The sequence below is a fragment of the Pinus tabuliformis genome, chromosome J (assembly GCF_031772625.1).
Source record: "Pinus tabuliformis cultivar Carrire ecotype Pingquan chromosome J, CPIR1, whole genome shotgun sequence".
NCBI lineage: Eukaryota > Viridiplantae > Streptophyta > Pinopsida > Pinales > Pinaceae > Pinus > Pinus tabuliformis.
Genome location: NC_142295.1, coordinates 1,431,512,613 through 1,431,533,935, shown reverse-complemented (window position 1 = coordinate 1,431,533,935; position 21,323 = coordinate 1,431,512,613). Strand labels below are relative to the sequence as shown.

Genomic DNA, 21,323 nt, shown 5'->3' with positions numbered 1-21,323 from the left:
ATAACTAAGGAATGGAGATAATCGAGCAATGGAGAAGGTGAAGATCCTAGGAAAGAATTGACAGTTCAGGTTGGCCCACAGAGAGAAGGAAGAACAAGACAAAAGGAAGAAAGGAGAACCGAAAATGGGTTGTTGTTGTTGTTGTTATTGTTCATGTTGTTACTTTTGTGTTGTAGAGCTATGAGAACTGCTCTGTATCTATCGTTCCCTAAGCTTGTATTATGTCCTGTTAGAGTCTTGTATGTTGAGGAAGAGGCCTTGAGCCTGATGTAATGTATTCACCTCTCAGATTAATGATGAAGACTGCTATTGGGATCATAGTGTGTTAGTTGTATGTTATTTTGGTTCTTTAAATTTTTTATGTATGCGCATATTTAAGTAGTCTCTCTATTACAACATGTATGGTCTATTGTGATCTGACTTCCTTGTAGAATGATTCAATGTTCTCTGCTTTTGATCCTCTAGTATGATTCTCCCTAATACTAGATTTCAACCCTCATCTAACTAAGGTCGCAACATGCCTCGGGTTAGACTCTTTATTCGTTCTGGGTAAGGTGAAAATGCTAACATTGTGCTAGACTACAACAAAACCTTGTTGGCCCCTGCGCCCGAACCTGGGGTCTCGACCCTATGGCTATTTCTGTGCCAACACATATAAATACATCGATTATTGGTCTAAGATAGAAATACTATCTTAACACTAAAATCAATTAGTTGAGAAAATATCTCAACCAAACACAAAAATATTTTTCTATTTTAGTTGGACTAACTCAAATTCAACTAACTAACAACCAAACAACTCACACAACAATTACATTTGATGATGAGTAACAACATTAAATATGAACAAGAAAAGTACAAGTTAAATCTCCAGCACCCTCCCTTAACAAATACTTGTCTTTACTCTTCTTGTCTCCCTTAACAAGTACTTGTCTTTACTCTTCTTGTCTGGAAAAGACTTCATTTGCTTTTCTAATCATTTTCGAAATCATGTAGAGTGAACTCCATCAAGTTGTCTCTTAACCTTCGTTAAGGTTTAGTTGGAAAGTTGGATTCCCGAGTTTCACTCTTGAACTCTCGAATCATGGATCTCCCAAAATCAACTATTGAACAAAATCCACAAGTTGTCACATAACAACTAACAGATCATTCTCATGTCTTCAACAACTAATGAGGATTCTTCCCTAGATCCACAACATCCAAACTAATTAGACAACTATCCATGTTAAGTTTTATTTCCACCTGATCTCTTGAAGATAAAATTTCTTGAGACCACAATCAACTCCTTGTTCGCAATCACTGAGCTATTCATTTTTGTGAAAGATTTCTGGATGAAAATGCGAATAAGTTTTTAATCTTGTTCGATGTTTCGGTGGACACTCCACCCATCCTCATTGTCACGCCCCTACACCTGCGGTAGTCTTTCAACCGCTTATAGCGAGGTGCGGCACCACCGAACACTTTCTTTTCACCAATACTTATGTTCGTGGACTACGCCTAATTCACTTTCTCCTACTTAGTTTGTGTTTGGCAACCAAGTATTATTATGTTTATCCTTTATACCAATGAACACCCATACTCAAGCTACAAAAATTCAATGGTTTCTTGTGCAAGGTGTAAAGATTTTTTAATATCTCTGAGAGTGTTTTTGTTGACTTTAACTGTACTTCCATCAGTAGATAAGATTAGAGTGCTTAATAACTCTAATAATCCATGATTTTTCTCCATTATTCAAATAATCAAATCAACAATTTATTTGTAAAAAAAATCAAATGACCAAAAATGCACTCCCTTTTTTTTTCTTTTTTTTTTCTTTTTTTCTTTTTTTTTCTTTCTACACAAAAAATTAGTCCACTAGATAGTCACTTAACTGAATGTACACACCCGAAATAGAAGTGTTTCCTCCCTAAACAATGAGCTGATACACGCTCAAGAACATGGTTTTTTCTTTTTCAGGTAGACTGCTCCTTTCTAGGCTTACTCACCAGAAATCTCGACCTACTGCTACTACAACCTTAGCCTGTACCCAAGCATCAATAAATGTGTTGAAAAAGGCTCGAACTTCACACTGTAAAACACAGAAATCTGAGCAGTGATAGACCTCGGTTCCTGTGCAAATTCCTGCCTTTTACCTCCACTATTTTAGCTGATAAATACACACAACTCACCTTTCAGAAATAGTACTACGATTCATCTATCATTTCAGCCTTCTATCCCTGAAACTCGACCTGATTTTTCCTTAAATATCATGCTACCAAGTTTAGATACCACAGGAGAAAGAACTCGAGATTCTTGCCAAAGTCTGATAGCTGAAAACACAAGCTGAGTAGTCTCTGTCAGTAATTTGATCTTCCTTCCTGTGCACAGCAATCTCTGCCTCCTCTTGTTCCTTGCTCAAGCTCTTCTTTTCCTCCTATGCTCTCCGTCAGCTTCTCAATATTATACATGAGTGAGGATCTGACTTTTTATATATCGCCAGAAACCTCATACAATTTTCAAATGATCCAAAAATTAATTTAAGAAAGAAATTTTCAATCGGACGTTACAAGCAAATGAGTTCCGTCATGAACATTTTGCTTACAACAACCATGAGAGTATATTTCAATGGCATAGACTATCCGGATACTGGAGAAGGGCTTAACACCAAAAATACCCCATCAGCTATGACAAAAACAACCATTTCAATCTATAAATTGACATAATAATAATTATAGTGTACATAGCCATGGCCGGCAGCGCCCAGGACAAAAATTACTTCTTTTGAAAGATCATATGGAGGTGTTTAATGGAGTAGATAGTGTTCCCCATTCTTTGCTGGCATCCAAGAAACTACACACGGACAATAAATGCATTTCATCAATGAATCAGACCCTTGCAATTAGGCGACAATCCACATCTAGCAAATGTGCCACAGCAATCATACTTCATGGTTTTAGCCATAGTAGAAGAAGACTCGATTGCCGGAGAAGAGCCACATATCAATTCAATCCGGATGGAAAGCGTGGCTGCACTTCGGCAACAAGCAATGCTACTCGTCATCTTCGAATTCGATGAGACACACCGCGCACTCGACGATTACTTTAGTTTGCGTATTGAGACCATTCACAAGATCGTAGCTGAACACCGAAAAGCTTTCAATGACAACCCTGTCGAGACCACGGTTGTCCCCATTCTGCCTCCAGGCCTGTGCATTGGCCCCTCTCGTCCCTCGTCTCAGGCTTTCATCTCCAGTGCCCACACACGACGCCAATAACTGGCGGAACTTCAATTCATAATAGAGGCCTCATTTCACCGAGATCTCCAAGGCTGGTGAAAAATGGGATAGTAGTGTGAAATAAATGGCCAAGTACTGCTCACCAGCGTTGCTTGAGCTAGCCGCAAATAACGACCCTAGTGGGTTCAAACAGGCTCTGGAAGAAGGTGGGTCGAATGTTAATGAGTGAGGCTCGTTTCACAATGGAAACGCATAAGGTGAAGCTCATAATGCCTCATGGTGTTGAAAGTGAATTTGATGCTCCAGATGACGTTTACATTCTAGATTCTGCTGAGAATGCAGGCTTGGAACTTCCATACTCTTTCCGTGTAGGTGCATGTTCTACATGTGCAAGAAAAGTTGAAAAGGGATCAGTGGATCAGTGCGACCAATCATTTCTTGATGATAAACAAATGGAGGTTGGTTATGTGTTAACTTGTGTGTCCTATCCTACTTCGAACTGTGTGATTTAGACCCACAATGAAGGAGAGATTGATGGAGGCACCCGCTAATTCTCTAGGTCTAGAGAGACATGAAAGTATTCTGCCTCTCCTCCACCATTCATCATTTCAGCCTTCAAGAGAGAGATACTATTGAAAATGGAGTTCAATGCAGATGAAGTTCAATACCTGATACCAAATACATCGATTCCACCTTATAATATGACACATTGCTCCACCACACACAACGCACATCAGGGCTTCAGACAACGCATAACAAAATGCAGATCAAATCCACCTCAAACAATGCACAACACACCATGATATTCCAACGCACAACACATCATGCAAATGATGGTTGGACACACCACATATCAGTCTGATAAAGGCGGTTTATAAATTGTATTGCAGAACGAGCAACTGAACATGCCAGAGCAGTCCAGTCACAGCAAAAGAGGTAACGTTCAGTATTGTACAACCCTTAATCATGCGAGTTGCTTGTGCCTTACACCACAGCACTAGTCTGGCGTGGCTAACAAAACTAAATGTTATAGCCAGGAATATAACAGTGACACCAGTACGCAAACAGGTTGTAATGGTTCCTTCAAGGGGCAGTGATGACAAAGATGCATCAAAAATAGTAATGGCAGTTCTGACACGCAAGAAGGCGGAACTGATGGAAAAAATGACCTACACAGAAAGGCCATAAAACAAATGGCTCAAAGTAATTATGCAGGGTAGGAATACGCCTGCTCTGATACCATGTTAAACACACACATGGCAGAAAGAGTATGAAAGATAAAATATGAGAGTACAATTTTTATTAACAAGAGATATACATTTATAGTACATTATGTGACCGTTGGGTTCCACATCCCAAGGTCTCTTGGACTCCTTTTGTCTATTCGGCTTCCACACTAACCCATTGAGGGTTAGGTGTCCAACAAAAGGTTTGACCAAGATATGCTCATCCAACTGGGATGATTGGGAAGAGAGAGTGCCAACGAATCTATGGGCATACCACACAAGTGTTAAGCGATTACATAAGCATACACCTTTCCAACTTATGTATGGGAGGGAAGTTGTGGTACCGATTGAATTTTTTATTCCCATCCTTTTCATAGCCCAGGCCACTCATATGACAAAGGAGGAATCAATTCAGAAGAGTCTAGATGAACTCTAGGAGCTGGATGAGGCTAGCTTCATGGAAGATTTCCATCAAATGGTCGCAAAGCAAAGGCAGAAGGCATGGAATGAAAATAATATTAAGAGGAAATAATTCACAATTGGAGGGCATGTTCTGCTATACGACAAAAAATTATTGAAGTTTCCTAGAAAGCTACAAATGCATTGGTCAAGGTCATTTTTTTGTGGAAGTGAGGGAGTTGGGAGTTGTTAAGATTGCACAACTGGACCAGGTATTGCTACCAGGTTGGGTGAATGGTGCACGCCATAAAGCCTTCCACACATAAAACTATGTTACTCATAATTGATTGGATATCTGAAAGGAGACCATAGGTAGGAGTAGGTAGGATTTTCTTTTTTCTTTTTTCTTTTTTTTTTTCTTTTTTTTTTTCTTTTTTCTTTTCTTTTTTTCCCTTTTTTTTCTTTTTCTTTTTTTTTCTGGTGAGTCAGTTATTTACATTTCCAACTAAAAATCCTGCTAGGTCTTTCCCAATTGCAGATGTTCTTCCAACACACAACAATTGATTATGGTCGGGGGGGTCACACATGTTAAGAGTCAATTCCTTAATAATTAGACAATAATTCTAGTGTCAGCCTGAATTCCGTTAAATCTTTCCCATTATAGAAATAATCAATTCCTAAGTGTCTTCTGTCACGATAACATAATTACCCATCAACTCCACCTTTCCTTTTTCAGTATTGCGTCATCCGAGTCAGGTACAGCTCAGTCGACAATAGGATTAACACGATTGAGTATGCATAGGGAAAGTTGTCATTGTAATTTTTTAAGAGGACTCATCGAAAACGTTGTGTCGAGCTGGTCTACTTAATTTGCATGGAAGTGTTGAATTCCTAGTTTGAAGCCAAGGTGGTAGAGTCACTTAGTTTGCAATATGGTTCTAATTTTTATCGTTCTAAAATAAGATACCAACCCCCTTTGTTTTGTGTTTATCAGCGCCAATTTGAGATGACGAAGACAATTGTATCTATTCCAGATCTCAGGTTGGATGAGAGAATTGTGCTGAGGGAGTTGATTTACAAAAAATATGATAAGACTGTTTTTGTCAACAAGGATCTCTCAGACTCCTTCTAGTTTCCGGCCATGAAACATGAAGTCTACATAGAATCGGTCATGAAGGAAACTGGGAGTGCAACAATCAAAGTCAAAACTAACTTCAGAGGAATCCAACGATCCACCTTACTGAATTTTTTGAAGTCTTCGTGTGTTTGGGATAACAATGGCAGCAATGCAATGCACAAAGTTACTGGTCAGAAAATGCATGGAGGATCACTCTGGCTTGATAAATAGTACCCAATTCATGTAGTGGACATTCAAAGACTCATGAGTTTATCAACGGGAGGAGATGTGGTTTCAACTGCATTTGAGACAACTTCCAACAAAGTGAAGAAGACAGGGAATGATGACTACTACAACAAGTACGATACAAAGAGAGGAGTAAAGGGAGCACGCATAGATTTGATCAACTCCCCAAAAATCAAGTTCACCTACTACATTATTGTGAGGAAGATGATGCGTCATTTTTCCAAGAATGAGTGCACACTGGATACAATTTCTATCATGAAGCATTACGTAGAAGGCGCCAAACTGAATTGGTGTGATTTCCTCCTCTGAGAAATGTTTGAATCCTGTGAAGATGTATACAAGTGGTCGACCCATTTTATTTATGGATATCTTGTTGCTTTTATGGAAATTTGGAAATGGTGCCCACCACAGGGCCAAGAGCTAGCTCTCATCATAGAGGACCAGCCTTTTGCCCTCAATTATGTGCCTTGGATAACTTCGAGGGACCCAAGAAACAAGGAAATAAATGAGGCTTATTTTAGTGGTTGGTACATTAAAATGTCAAAAGTAATCAAGGTTGTAAAAAGGGTTCCAAGGTCCCTACTTGATGAATATTCATCATAGATTTGTTTCAGTGTTAATCATCGGAGCACCTAGGTGAGGTCACACTGTGTTCACCCCCATACCTTCCATATGCGGCCCCGAAAGTTTATGTTCACATTTGAAGCTTTCCACATAGAGGTTGGTTCATGACCAAGAATAGTAGGGGAGATTCAAGAAGGTAAACACATCTATTTCTTCGATGGGATGGTACCCCATCCAATACCGAGAGAAACAATTGTGGATTCCAGAAAACGCTTGTTTGAGGAGGAGCTACAACCGGTCTTTAAACAACTGAAGACAAAAATGAGCACCTTGAAGGAAACCATCGCCAACATCAGGATCTCAACAGGTTCGGTTTCCACCTTTTCTGAGTTTCAAGGTTTAAGACAAGAAGATTCTTTTATTACTGCCCCTCTAGTTGCTACAATGCCAGTAGTAGTACCCCATTCAAAGTCCAACCTTACCATCTAAAAACCCCATAAATCAAAAGCTACCAAACCTCCAGTTGGGATGAAAAAGCAAAAATTGACCCCTATCAGTCACATTGTGGACCTCACCATTGAAGAACCCCAATCCATACCACCTCGCCCGTCATTGAAGAAATTCCACTTCCACTTCAATTGCATCACCTAGCTCGTGCAACCCATCACTGCATACTGCATCCACATCTGCCACCATCTCAGACACTATATCCTCTGAGACACTATTGGGAATGGAGATGGACATGGAGGTTGACTTTGTTGTCCAGTCTATCATGACAGTCTCCAACAGAGAAGTCATCACCGCTTCCATGATGTCTTTATTGCTAGGGTCGGGGCCACTACTGAGCACGAGACCCATCATTACCCAACCACTCACCACCACTATCAACCCAATGTGACTACCACTTCATCTGTTTCCTTCAATTACACCACTCCCCATCTCCATCCAAACCACTCCTCCATCAGTTGAACTATCACAACAGGCTACCTCTCCCCACGGACACTGAGACAAGTATGTCGATAGTGGGAAGCCCTTGCAGAGTTGGTTCCCAGAACCCTCCACTATGCACCACGATGATCAATAGGGCTATTCCTTAGCCCAATTGTTTAATTTTATTCAACAAGCTACACAAAAATTTGCAGCGCTATAAAATGATTAAACTATGAGCATGAACATCAACAACAACAAATTACTGCACTCACAACAAAACGTGATCAGCTCCGCTAAGATAATAAATAACTCTAAGGGCAGCTAGAGAAGATCACCACAAAATTTTAGGTATTGTGGCCGTCAATTTCTAATGTTGTAACTGTTGCCCCAGAAGACTTTTGAGCTTTCACATTGGTTGAATGATGCAACCATATCCAGGATGCATGCCATGATTTAATCTCTATCGACTAAGAACTTAAGCAAACCCTCTCTGCCATAAGAAGTTCATTGTTAGACCCTACCATGACATATGAAAATGAAATAGAGCAGAAGATAACCTATGCAACCGCCCTAAAAGACTCCTTGTCAATGCTGCAAATGACACCTACACTCTCCTCCAGAAAGTTCACAACTGGTTAAGCTGCCTTGCAAAGAAAAACCAACTAGTCTACCACCTCCATGACCAGGTCAATAAGCTCTTCATCGATGCCAGGAACACTAAAGACAAAGACCAAAGGAAGATGATCAAGGCAAAAATAGATGCTCTTGAGGGCCACATTTAGTATAATGAAGATGAGTTGGCCAAGACAAAGAAAATACTCCGAGATCTTCGGCCCCCGACTCAAACACACCTAAAGACACTACATCAGTTAAGTGATGACATGGAAACATAACAAACTTCCTTGTTAATGACATGGTTAGCCCAACTGACATCCGACGCAACATCTAAGTTCCTCGGACAAGAAACTACGATCACAGAAATATGGTAGTCATCGCTCAATGACTACACTTAATTCCACCAAGTGTCCATCATGTTTGTCCTTGAATTGGGGCCTTCATTTAAAGAGACCAGCCAAGAGGAAGAAGCAGTAGTAGCAACACCAACAAAAGCATCAGAAGCAGCCAGAACAACAAAAGTATCAACATCACCGACGACGTCGAAGAAATATTGACTTGGGGATGAGTCAACGAACTATGGTAGGGGCCTATTGGGGCCTTCATTTTTTGAGGAATTAAGATGTTTTGGAGAGAACTTAGAAGGCTAGCGATAAGTGGCGAAAATGGTCATTGGAGAGTTGCAGGAATAACAATCGAGAAAAACGAAGGAAATCATGGAAGACTAACAATTGTGGAGGGATGATGGGAAGGCGCAGATACAACCAAGCAAGAAAAGAGCAAGGATAACTAAGGACTGGAGATAATCGAGCAATGGAGAAGGCGAAGATCCTAGGAAAGAATTGACAGTTCAGGTTGGCCCACAGAGAGAAGGAAGAACAAGACAAAAGGTAGAAAGGAGAACCGAAAATGGGTTGTTGTTGTTGTTGTTATTGTTGATGTTGTTACTCTTGTGTTGTAGAGCTATGAGAACTGCTCTGTATCTATCATTCCCTAAGCTTGTATTATGTCTTGTTAGAGTCTTGTATGTTGAGGAAGAGGCCTTGAGCCTGATGTAATGTATTCACCTCTCATATTAATGATGAAGACTGCTATTGGGATCATAGTGTGTTAGTGTATGTTATTTTGGTTCTTTAAATTTTTTATGTATGCGCATATTTAAGTAGTCTTTCTTTTACAACATGTATGGTCTATTGTGATCTGACTTCCTTGTAGAGTGATTCAATGTTCTCTGCTTTTGATCCTCTAGTATGATTCTCCCTAATACTAGATTTCAACCCTCATCTAACTAAGGTCGCAACATGCCTCGGGTTAGACTCTTTATTCGTTCTGGGTAAGGTGAAAATGCTAACATTGTGCTAGACTACAACAAAACCTTGTTGGCCCCTGCGCCCGAACCTGGGGTCTCGACCCTGTGGCTATTTCTGTGCCAACACATATAAATACATCGATTATTGGTCTAAGATAGAAATACTATCTTAACACTAAAATCAATTAGTTGAGAAAATATCTCAACCAAACACAAAAATATTTTCTATTTTAGTTGGACTAACTCAAATTCAACTAACTAACAACCAAACAACTCACACAACAATTACATTTGATGATGAGTAACAACATTAAATATGAACAAGAAAAGTACAAGTTAAATCTCCAGCACCCTCCCTTAACAAATACTTGTCTTTACTCTTCTTGTCTCCCTTAACAAGTACTTGTCTTTACTCTTCTTGTCTGGAAAAGACTTCATTTGCTTTTCTAATCATTTTCGAAATCATGTAGAGTGAACTCCATCAAGTTGTCTCTTAACCTTCGTTAAGGTTTAGTTGGAAAGTTGGATTCCCGAGTTTCACTCTTGAACTCTCGAATCATGGATCTCCCAAAATCAACTATTGAACAAAATCCACAAGTTGTCACATAACAACTAACAGATCATTCTCATGTCTTCAACAACTAATGAGGATTCTTCCCTAGATCCACAACATCCAAACTAATTAGACAACTATCCATGTTAAGTTTTATTTCCACCTGATCTCTTGAAGATAAAATTTCTTGAGACCACAATCAACTCCTTGTTCGCAATCACTGAGCTATTCATTTTTGTGAAAGATTTCTGGATGAAAATGCGAATAAGTTTTTAATCTTGTTCGATGTTTTGGTGGACACTCCACCCATCCTCATTGTCACGCCCCTACACCTGCGGTAGTCTTTCAACCGCTTATAGCGAGGTGCGGCACCACCGAACACTTTCTTTTCACCAATACTTATGTTCGTGGACTACGCCTAATACACTTTCTCCTACTTAGTTTGTGTTTGGCAACCAAGTATTATTATTTTTATCCTTTATACCAATGAACACCCATACTCATTCATTATCAACAGCAATTATAAACAAGAAGACAATTGCACAGTATAAAGGGGAGGGGCAACTCCCTGCAATATGCGTCTGCCCGAATCAATATATAATATAATCTTCACTTTTACAATGTACAAGCTAAATCTTGGGAAATCCCAAATTTACACTTAGTCGATTTTCACAACTTTGGCAAACTCGGTTGCCCAGCTCGTCTGCGCCTCTGCACGGTCGCCGCACGACTCACCAACCTGTCGTTCACCTCATCGCACGTCTTCACCTGTTCGCTCTTCTTTTGGTCGCAAATGCCCAAAACGTGTACACCTGCCCACACGCAGTCCCGCTTGCCAACTCTTGACAAACACCCAAACCGTGTGAACAGCACGTAGTACTGCCTGCCCAACTCTACGACCTCCGGTTCCAACCTTCGTCTCACGATCATGTCATTTGCCCAACTTGGGCGCGCCACCAAGTCGCCACACACAGGCGCCTCAACCCGAGACACGCTTCCGTTCACAACCCAACATACCAACAAGTCTCCGTGCACACTTGCACGATGGGCGGGCGCTCACCCAAGTCGCCAAGACACCCACGCCAAGTCGTCGCACAATGCGGGCACCACACACCCGTGCACGCCCTCACCCAACCACCGGGCGCTCCTGCCCGCACCTTCACCCAAGACCAAGAGATATGCGACTTACTCCTCATGTAGCCTCGCCCAAGAATGGGCGCATCACCATGTCATGGGCCTTAACCTTCCTTGTTGCGTCTACCTCAAATCTGCGCACTCCTCTTGTTGAGCAAAGATGTAGAGCGAGTGATTAGATGTCCAAATGATTCCAACACACTTGCAATATATACCAAGGTTGGGGCGAAGTCCTAGCTGCCCAGCCGACTTGCCCAACGCCCATCCATTATCGCAAATACATCAAAACTCATGTCGGCCTCCTCTATAACCATCGGTCGGTCGTGGGTGCTTGTTCCATGCTCCCCACGCCTATAAAAACCATCGCTCTCCCTTCTTCATGCGTGTTTCAACTTATCTTCACGCGCACAAGTCAAGTTCAAGCTGTTCTTCAAGTCGCACTTCGTCTGAACGTCATTCGTTCAGCCTCCCAACCGCGCGCGCACATCGTTCACCCACGGTCGCACTTCGGGCGGACGCGCCTAAGGACAGCAGGTCCTTACATCCTCCTCCACCTGAAGTCGTTGTCATCCTCGACAACATACCATCCTGGTAGCCATCCACCAAGATCAACAATATCCATGATGTCAACTCCTCCACATACTGCAAACATCACTGCAACATATGTAGAACCAACGTCTCCACCATGTCTCGTCCTGGCAACCATCTGTCACCAAGATCACCATACCAAGGTATACACCTCACGGTATGTCATACATCGGAAATCATCTCAATCCATGACCATCGATCACCCTGTCACAATCTCCACATGCTGCTCCCCATCGTGGAAGGCTGGTCCTTCCATCCAAGCTACATGTCCACTGCAACATCCCGTGTCAACCTCATCATGTGTCATCATGTGAACTGCTGCCATGATACTCCAACACAATGCTAACACATATCTGTGCACTACGCGTCCCCATGTCCGAACTAGTTGGGTAGCTAATCCAACTGTCACGCTCAAACCATGAGAGTGAACATCCTCATGTCACCATCAGTTGTTTCTCAAAACATCCTGCCACATCCTCAACTCGATCAAGAATCCATCTCCATACAAGTGTAAGCCATGCTCAAGTCCATGAAGTAGTCCTCATCTCATCTGCAACATGATGTCCATGATGTTTGGTGTCAATGTGCTACATGAAATCAGCCACATCTATCCCAACATCATCATCCATGTGTGTATCTCCTCCATATGAAGAGATCATCTCATCAATCTCCAATTCTCAGTATGCCACATCTAGGTCCATGAAGTAACCTCCATCATATCTGCAATGTGCCATCCCTCAAGTCTGTCATAGAAACAAGTATCTACTTGTCTCATCTATCCATGTGCTGCCCATGATCATAGATCAATCAGCTTCCATGTCAAAAGGTAGTTGAGTCTCGGCTCAACCCATGCCCAAGTGTAGTCACCAAAGCATCATCATCGTTGTAACTCCATCACTTCAAAGTGTCTCATATCAATCCTCCACATCAAGTCACTCTTCGAAGCCATTCCCATACATGTACTTGAAAGTATGCACCCCATCCTGCATGAAAGTCTCTGACCTCAGCTCCTCAATGCATCAAATCCTCTAAGTCCACCATGTATGAAGTCCCTAAAAGTCACAACCTCATGTCATCATGAGCTCCATAAGTCATCCCCAACCAACACCTCATCAAGCATACAAGTTTCGGCCCAAAGGTCTCTACAAGATGCCTTAGCTCTCCATGTAGTGGAAATGTTCCATAGTCTGCTCACAACTCCATCCAAGTCCATGGTCTTGTTGTGCAAGAGTGCACAACCTCCCCATCGGCTCATAAGTCTCCATGTCACATCAGCAAATCCATCTGCACAACATCCCTGCCTTGGCACTCCTCATTGGATGTCCATTGACACCTCTACAAGTGCTCCCACATAATGTCACTGCATAAGACTGCCATGCTCCATGTCTCCAACTTGATGTCCATGACTAAGTTGCCCATGTAGTCCAACCAAGTAGACCCATCAAAACAATCGGTCATCCTCATCCAAGTCTGTAGTCTTCGGTCTAGTGAACTCGGTCACTCAACCATATCATCATCACATGAGTCTCTCCATCATAGCTCCTCCACTGAAGGTTCCACCAAGACTATCTCTTGGTCTCGGCCATGAGAAGTCCACCCAAGCAACTCAAGTGTGTGCCCTTCAACCTGTTCATGTGTCATGCCAGGCACTTAGCCAATGTGACTAAAGCATGACTCATTCATCTGCAACGATCATCATGTTCCTCCCTTGTCACGGGCCTTTGCACCTTTCATCATAAGGTCATAAACGACCCCAACAAATCTTGCAACAATCAACAATCCTTGCTCTTCATCATCATCATGAGGTTCCTCCAAATGAATATCCTCATTCATCCATGTCTGCAAACTGCACGATCATGGTCCAACTTGATCAATCTCAAGTTCATCCTCCATCGTAGTCATATTTGCAACATCCTCAATCATCACGGCTTCCTCTTCCTTGATAGCACAATCTGCAACTTCATCTTGCTCCATTGTCCAACCAGGTTGAAGAAGTTTGTCTTCAACATTCTTTTCCAAGACTTCAAGCTTCTCTCGAATCCAGGGATTCTCTTCTTTCAACCTCTTCAACCTGTATAAGGTAAGCAAGAGCTTCCCTTCACATTCTTCCAAACCTGCCATGCCTTGTCGTTTAGCTTGGCCCAAGCACTAAGCTTCACCCCTGCTAAACCTGTCTCACCAGCTTCACCAAGTTCCTTGCAACCATGAACCAACCCTTGTTCCACTTGCTTGTGAAACTAGCTTCCTTCATCTGCAAGTACCTGCTTCCACTGTCATTAACTGTCAAGCTTCTTCAACCCTGAATCAGCCTGCTCTGATACCAACTGTCACGATAGTGCAGCGGGATCAGCACTTCATTGTCAACCCGGTCATCAGCCAGCTCTGATACCAACTGTCACGCCCCTACACCTGCGGTAGTCTTTCAACCGCTTATAGCGAGGTGCGGCACCACCGAACACTTTCTTTTCACCAATACTTATGTTCGTGGACTACGCCTAATTCACTTTTTCCTACTTAGTTTATGTTTCACAACCAAGTATTATTATGTTTATCCTTTATACCAATGAACACCCATACTCATTCATTATCAACAGCAATTATAAACAAGAAGACAATTGCACAGTATAAAGGGGAGGGGAAACTCCCTGCAATATGAGTCTGCCCGAATCAATATATTATATAATCTTCACTTTTACAATGTACAAGCTAAATCTTGGGAAACCCCAAATTTACACTTAGTCGATTTTCACAACTTTGGCAAACTCGGTTGCCCAGCTCGTCGGCGCCTCCGCACGGTCGCCGCACGACTCACCAACCCGTCGTTCACCTCGTCGCACGTCTTCGCCAGTTCGCTCTTCATTTGGTCGCAAACGCCCAAACCATGTACACCTGCCCACACACAGTCCCGCTTGCCAACTCTTGACAAACACCCAAATCGTGTGAACAACACGTAGTACTGCCTGCCCAACTCTATGACCTTTGGTTCCAACCTTCGTCTCACGATCGTGTCATTTTCCCAACTTGGGCGCGCCTCCAAGTCGCCACACACGGGCGCCTCAACCCGAGACACGCTTCCGTTCACAACCCAACACACCAACAAGTCTCCATGCACACTTGCACGATGGGAGGCGCTCACCCGAGTCACCAAGACACCCACGCCAAGTTGTCGCACAATGCGGGCGCCACACACCCGTGCACGCCCTCACCCAACCACCAGGCGCTCCTGTCTGCACCTTCACCCAAGACCAAGAGATATGCGACTTACTCCTCGTGTAGCCTCGCCCAAGAATGGGCGCATCACCATGTCATGCGCCTTAACCTTCCTTGCTGTGTCTACCTCAAATTTGCGCACTCCTCTTGTTGAGCGAAGATGTAGAGCGAGCGATTGGATGTCCAAATGATTCCAACGCACTTGCAATATATACCAAGGTTGGGGCAAAGTCCTGGCTGCCCAGCCGACTTGCCCAACGCCCATCCATTATCGCAAATACATCAAAACTCATGTCGGCCTCCTCTATAACCATCGGTCGGCCGTGGGTGCTTGCTCCATGCTCCCCACGCCTATAAAAACCATCGCTCTCCCTTCTTCATGCGTGTTTCAACTTATCTCCACGCGCACAAGTCAAGTTCGAGCTGTTCTTCAAGTCGCACTTCGTCCGAACGCCGTTCGTTCAGCCTCCCAACCGCGCGCACACATCATTCACCCGCAGTCGCACTTCGGGCGGACGCGCCTAAGGACAGCAGGTCCTTACACTCATGGACCAGAAAGAAGAATGATGACGAACCAACGATAATAAGCCTTAAATCAATGATAGTATCAATTAACCATTAAGGTTTAAGTAATAAATTAATCAAAAAAAATATGTTAAAGCAAGTTCAAGTCAAAAAGTTTAAATTGAAATCTAATAATTCATAACCAAAGAAAATTATTAATAAATAAGCCATTTGGGGTTAATCAATAAAGCAGGAGATCACGTCAAAAAAGAGTTTATCTTAAGAAATAAATAATTAAAAAAACTTAAAATTAAAACTTTTCATTGAATTTAAACCATGAGGGGGAATTAGGGTAACTAAGAAAAAAATGTATATCTAGTTTAATAAATTAAGAGGGAGGAAAACTCAGGGGTTGAGGGAGCAAGGCCAGGCAGCTAACTCTAGCTTCCTTTGCCTGGTTTCGTGCCTCTCCATCGTCCTGTCGTGGCATTCCCATCGGCGTTGCTCCATCTGGCGAGCTACTCTCCCCGTCGTCATTTTGCTGGAAGGGCTGAGGGGGATGTGAGTTGGGTTGTCGACCTGCTCATCGTTTCAGGCTCCTTTTTCTACCGACGTCGGTTTTGCCAAAAATGTAGGGGTCGTCTTGAATGTATTCTTCGTTGCAGCGTCCTTGTGGCTTCTGCTATGGAGTAGTTTAACGAGGGGGAGGAATTGCCTGGATGGTTAAAGTTGGTTGAAATCTGGGCAAAAAAGTTTCAAAAAATCTTGTAGAGGAAGTGCTTGAATCTTATTTTTATGATGGAAATGGATTTAGCACCATCAAAAAAACATCTAAGACACCTAAAATTTTGAAGTTTAATCACTATAACTTAGATTTACAAAAAATCCTTGTCAAAATTTCACTATGACCAGAATTTCCATAACTTTCTGAGCAACTCCTCCGCCTCATTAGACTAAACAGCCTCTGCTATCTCCAGGGTCTCTGTTTTCGTCGATGTTCTTGCACTTCGAATCTTTTGTTTGGGTTTCGCCGTCAATTTCTCCTATCGCCGATGTTCTTGCACTTCGAATCTTTTGTTTGGGTTTCGCCGTCAATTTCTCCTATCGCCGTCACACTTGCCCGTTCTTCGGTGTCATTTGACTGGTTGTGGTTGGGGTTTACGTCGGAATTTGCCGCTCACCGTTGCCGCTGGTCAAGCTCTTTTGGCACTTTGGAATGGGAATTTTGTCTGGCATCATATTGGAGTTAAAAGGTCCTGGTTTTGACCCATTCAAAATTCTATTTGCTAGCGATTATCCTCGTTTCTCATCATGTAGTGATGTCCATTTTTTCAGCTCTTCTTTTTCTTGGCCCCACCGGGGTTTTCTTCCATGTCCAGCCTGCGTACTTTTTCTTTGATTTTCTTTGGTTTTAATAGGTTGTGTGGCCAGGGGTTCACCTTTGGGTTTACAATTCTCTTTCTAGGTCTTAGGATATGGATATTTAATGAAGAATGCAGTCCAAATTTCATATGTAAAATGTAATTTTATTTAAATGTATGAATTAAGAAATTAAGTAGGAAGATTAATTTTAAATATATAAAAATTAAAAATTAAAATTAAAAAAAAAATGAGAATAGATCTAGCACAGAGAGGGAAAATTGGATTAATGAGAAAAAAAAATTCCAGAAAATAAGGTTCAAAAGAAAGAGTAATTTAGAATTTGAAGATAAGAAATTGGTAAGAGCAAGAGAAAAAAAACATTTTTTTTTTAAACTCTAAGGAAAGGGGAGGATTAGTTGAGAAAATATCTCAACCAAACAATAAACTATTAGCTAGTTTAGTTGGACTAAATTTCTCAAATCCAACTAATTAACAACCAAACAATTCATACAATTATATTTAATGATGAAGAACATAATTCAATATGCACAAGGTAATCAATATGCACAAGACAAGTAGAAATTAAATTTCCAACTAACCTCTTGACTACCATTATAACCCATGAGTATATCTGATAACCTCCAAGCCAAATACACCAATAACTTATAACTTAACAATACCATGTTATACTTTTCCATAAACTTTTATATTTATTTACTAGGACAATTTAAACTTGTAAATTAAAAATTCCATGCTATACTTTTCCATAAACCTTTATATTTATTTACCAAGACAATTTCTCATTGGGGCTAGAGGTGCATTTATGTGATTCCATATGTTCTTAATGTGGAGTTGACATGTGTTCCCCTTAAAACAAAATTAAAATATTATTTATATAGAAAAATCAATGTTGGCTATAATAAAAAATAAAAATGAGTATGCATGTTTAGTTAGTTTTAATTAAAAGCATTATAAAACATTAATAATTCCAACTCACAATAGTCACTCCATTTTTGTTGATATTGCAACTTAATGTGGTAAAAATATTTCACTCACTCCCAACCATAAATAAAATGTTTACATGTCCAAGTGACATATTATAATTTCATATCAACTTTAAAAAGAGATAAAGTATTCCAAAAAAAATGGCGTGAGTAAAATGTTTAAACCTAATACTTTTCAAAAATATTTAAACACAAAACTCAAATGAACTATTGAAAATCTATGTTAACAAATTTATATCAATGTCAACTTCATATATCTATATATAGAAAGATGAAAAAATATATCAAGTACTTTCTAATAAGTATAATGAACACCAAATATTCTAGATTACTGATAAGAACACAAAATATTCTAAATTATATGTTACTCTTTTTAGTGAAGTTGAAGCTATCAATTTTTTTTCAAAATGTTTGTGGTCGGGAGGGTTTGTGAGGGCAATGTGTGATTTTTGTGTGTTCAACATGGAGTTGACATGTACCTCCTAAAATAAAAATAAAATATTTTCTAAATAAAAAAGTAATGTTGACTATAACAAGAGAAGAAAAAAAACAAACAAACAAACCAACCAACATGTTTAGTTAGTTTTAATTAAATGTACTATAAAATATATTTAAAGCGTATACTTTTAAAAAGCATTTCAATACGCGATATAAATAAACTAGTTGAATATCTATGTTCACTAATTTTAGCCGATACCAACTTCATATATATAGAAAGAAAATGTTAAAAGAAAATATTTTAATGTTGTATATACTAAAATATACAATGTCAAGAAAAGAAAAAGTAATCGAAAGTTAAAAAATAAAAAATATCAAGTACTTCCTCATAAAGATAATACATTTTAGACTTCTAACAAAGATTTTTTAGACTTGCAATTTTAAGTTATGTACTTTATATAGCATTCAAAAATACTATATATATATATATATATAACAATATATTCATTGGGATCTTAAAAAAAAAAATACATTTAAAAAAAAATTACACACAACAAAATTTAATACTTCTTGATACATGCTAAATTTATATTTAAAATAGATCTATAATCATATTTATTTATCTAAAAAATATATAAAAGACTTATAATCTTTTTTAAACCGTATTTACATTCTTATAAAAGGAAAAAAAAATATAAAATATTAAAAAAAAAATAATACCGTTGTAGTGTTTATATATTATTTACCATGACCTTAAATATGCTAACTCTTCATTAAGAGAATTTATAATATTCCAGGGACTATAAGATGAACAACAGTTGCAAATATGATTCCAGAAGCTCGCTACGGTTTGGTATACATGAGCTTTGCTTGAGCTCCTCTTTTGTGTTACTTGTCACAAAGTCTGTCACATATTTGTATTATTTTTCCTTAAAAAATCGAACCGAACTTCTCTCTTACATTAATAATAGTAGTTATACTTTTCAATGAACACATTCCGAAATTATAAGTCGTTAAGATCGTTGAGTTAAATATACCACATACTTAGGTATATATATATAGGCCACATTCTTCATAGAACGGAACAGAAAGTATCTACACCCTTCTTCCCGCAGAGAAACCATTAAATATAAGTGGAGCGTGTGTAGAATCTGATTACACGTAGCAGAGGAAAGTTGAAGAATTGAGTAAAAAGATGCATTCTGAAGGTGGTCATGATGAATCAGAGCCTCAGCTGTGCATTAAAGGGTGTGGATTTTTTGGATCCTCCGCAACGGAGAACATGTGTTCAAAGTGTTACAAAGACCATCTTCAGAAACTTCAAGTAAAAGCAACGCCTACTGAGACCAGCAAGGTGGATTCTGCTGGTGCTTGTGGGCAAACTGATGTTCATCATGTGGAGTCTAAAGCAGCTGGTGGGCAAACTGATGGTCATGTGGAGTCTAAACCTGCGCGATGTTGTAGTTGCAGAAAACGCGTTGGATTAACATGTTTTCAGTGTCGTTGCGGAAACACATACTGCGACGTCCACCGATATCCTGAGGAACATGGGTGCTCATTCGACTACAAAACCCACGGACGCGAAGCTCTAGCCAAGGCCAATCCTCTTGTCCAAGCCAGCAAGATTGACAAGACATGGGGATCAAAATAAAAGTTAATTATGGAGATGATCAAAAACTTTTTTAAAAATAATTTTTTTCGAATTTTGCTGTGAGTAATGTTTGTTTTTTTGCCTATGGGGTTTTGGATTGACAGTGAATAAATGCATTGTTAAGGCATTCTTTGCGATAGATTACTGGTTCAAATCCCCTGTGAGTACTTACTTACTAAAAAAAGTAATGTTTGTTCTTTAATAAATTTCTTCAAATATCTAATTAAATTGAAAAATAAAAAGCTTGTGTACGAAGAAAAGTGGAGAGGTGTTTATTTCTAAGATTTCTTAATGAAATTTCTCAAATATTTAAAATTTCTCAGACACTAATGTTTTTTCATATTATAAAAATAGAATAATCTGGATATTGCTAAAGGAGGTTGGTTATATATTTTTTAATTGAATGGATATAAATGTAAATTCCAACTATTTACGAATTTTGGTTATTTACATTTGATTTAAATATTATTTTTAATTGTCTAGATTTAATAAAATAGAAGTGTAAAAAAATATTAAATATTTTAAATAAATATTAAAATTTTAATAATTAAATTGGAGTAAATTATGTTGACATTATTAGTCCTTGCCTGGGACTCTTAGCAATCGATTGTGCGTTGACTGCGTATTAATCTCTTGTTTGACCAAAAAATATGGCTGTACATCACAACTTTAACCAAAGTTTTCATATTACAAAATAATATAAAATTTATTATGTAATTTTTTATTGGACAATAAAGTTGGGGGTCTTATTGCGCGCTTCGCAGATTTCAAGACATTATGTTCGGGGTAAATATAAGATATCCAAAGTTTTCACAGATGAAAAGTTTTTGTTATCCAAAGTTTTACATACATTGTGCTTCGTGCTATCAATAGTGGAAGAAAAAAAGTTTTCCATGAAAATCATATATTGAGGCAATGCGCAATGTACATCAGAGCCATATCGGTGGACCGGAATACCCGGTGGAATGTGAAAATTGGAGTCTGGGTCGCGGAAATTTGACGTTTTGTGGAACAATTTTTTATTCTCAAATGTATTTGAGGGTGAACAAAAATTACTTTAAATTTGAGGTCCAATTATTTAGGGTGCGTGTCATAAATGAGTTGTTTACCAATAAGTAATTTACAGATAAAGATGGAGTAATTTATATAAGTAGTTTGCTAATAAGTAATTTATAGACGAAGATAATGGAAGTTATATCGTGGCCCGATGCAAGAAAACTTCGGCAATACAATTTTATCCAAAGTTCAGAGAGAGAGTA

General features: G+C 39.6%; 1 protein-coding gene across 1 annotated transcript; it reads left to right on the top strand.

The window, feature by feature from the left end:
- The first annotated feature begins 19,608 nt into the window (after nt 1–19,608).
- LOC149232739 (zinc finger A20 and AN1 domain-containing stress-associated protein 6-like) lies at nt 19,609–20,064 on the top strand. The gene has a single exon (XM_089381991.1). It carries the CDS (start codon nt 19,609–19,611, stop codon nt 20,062–20,064), a length of 456 nt encoding a protein of 151 aa, XP_089238117.1.
- Nucleotides 20,065–21,323: the final 1,259 nt, after the last annotated feature.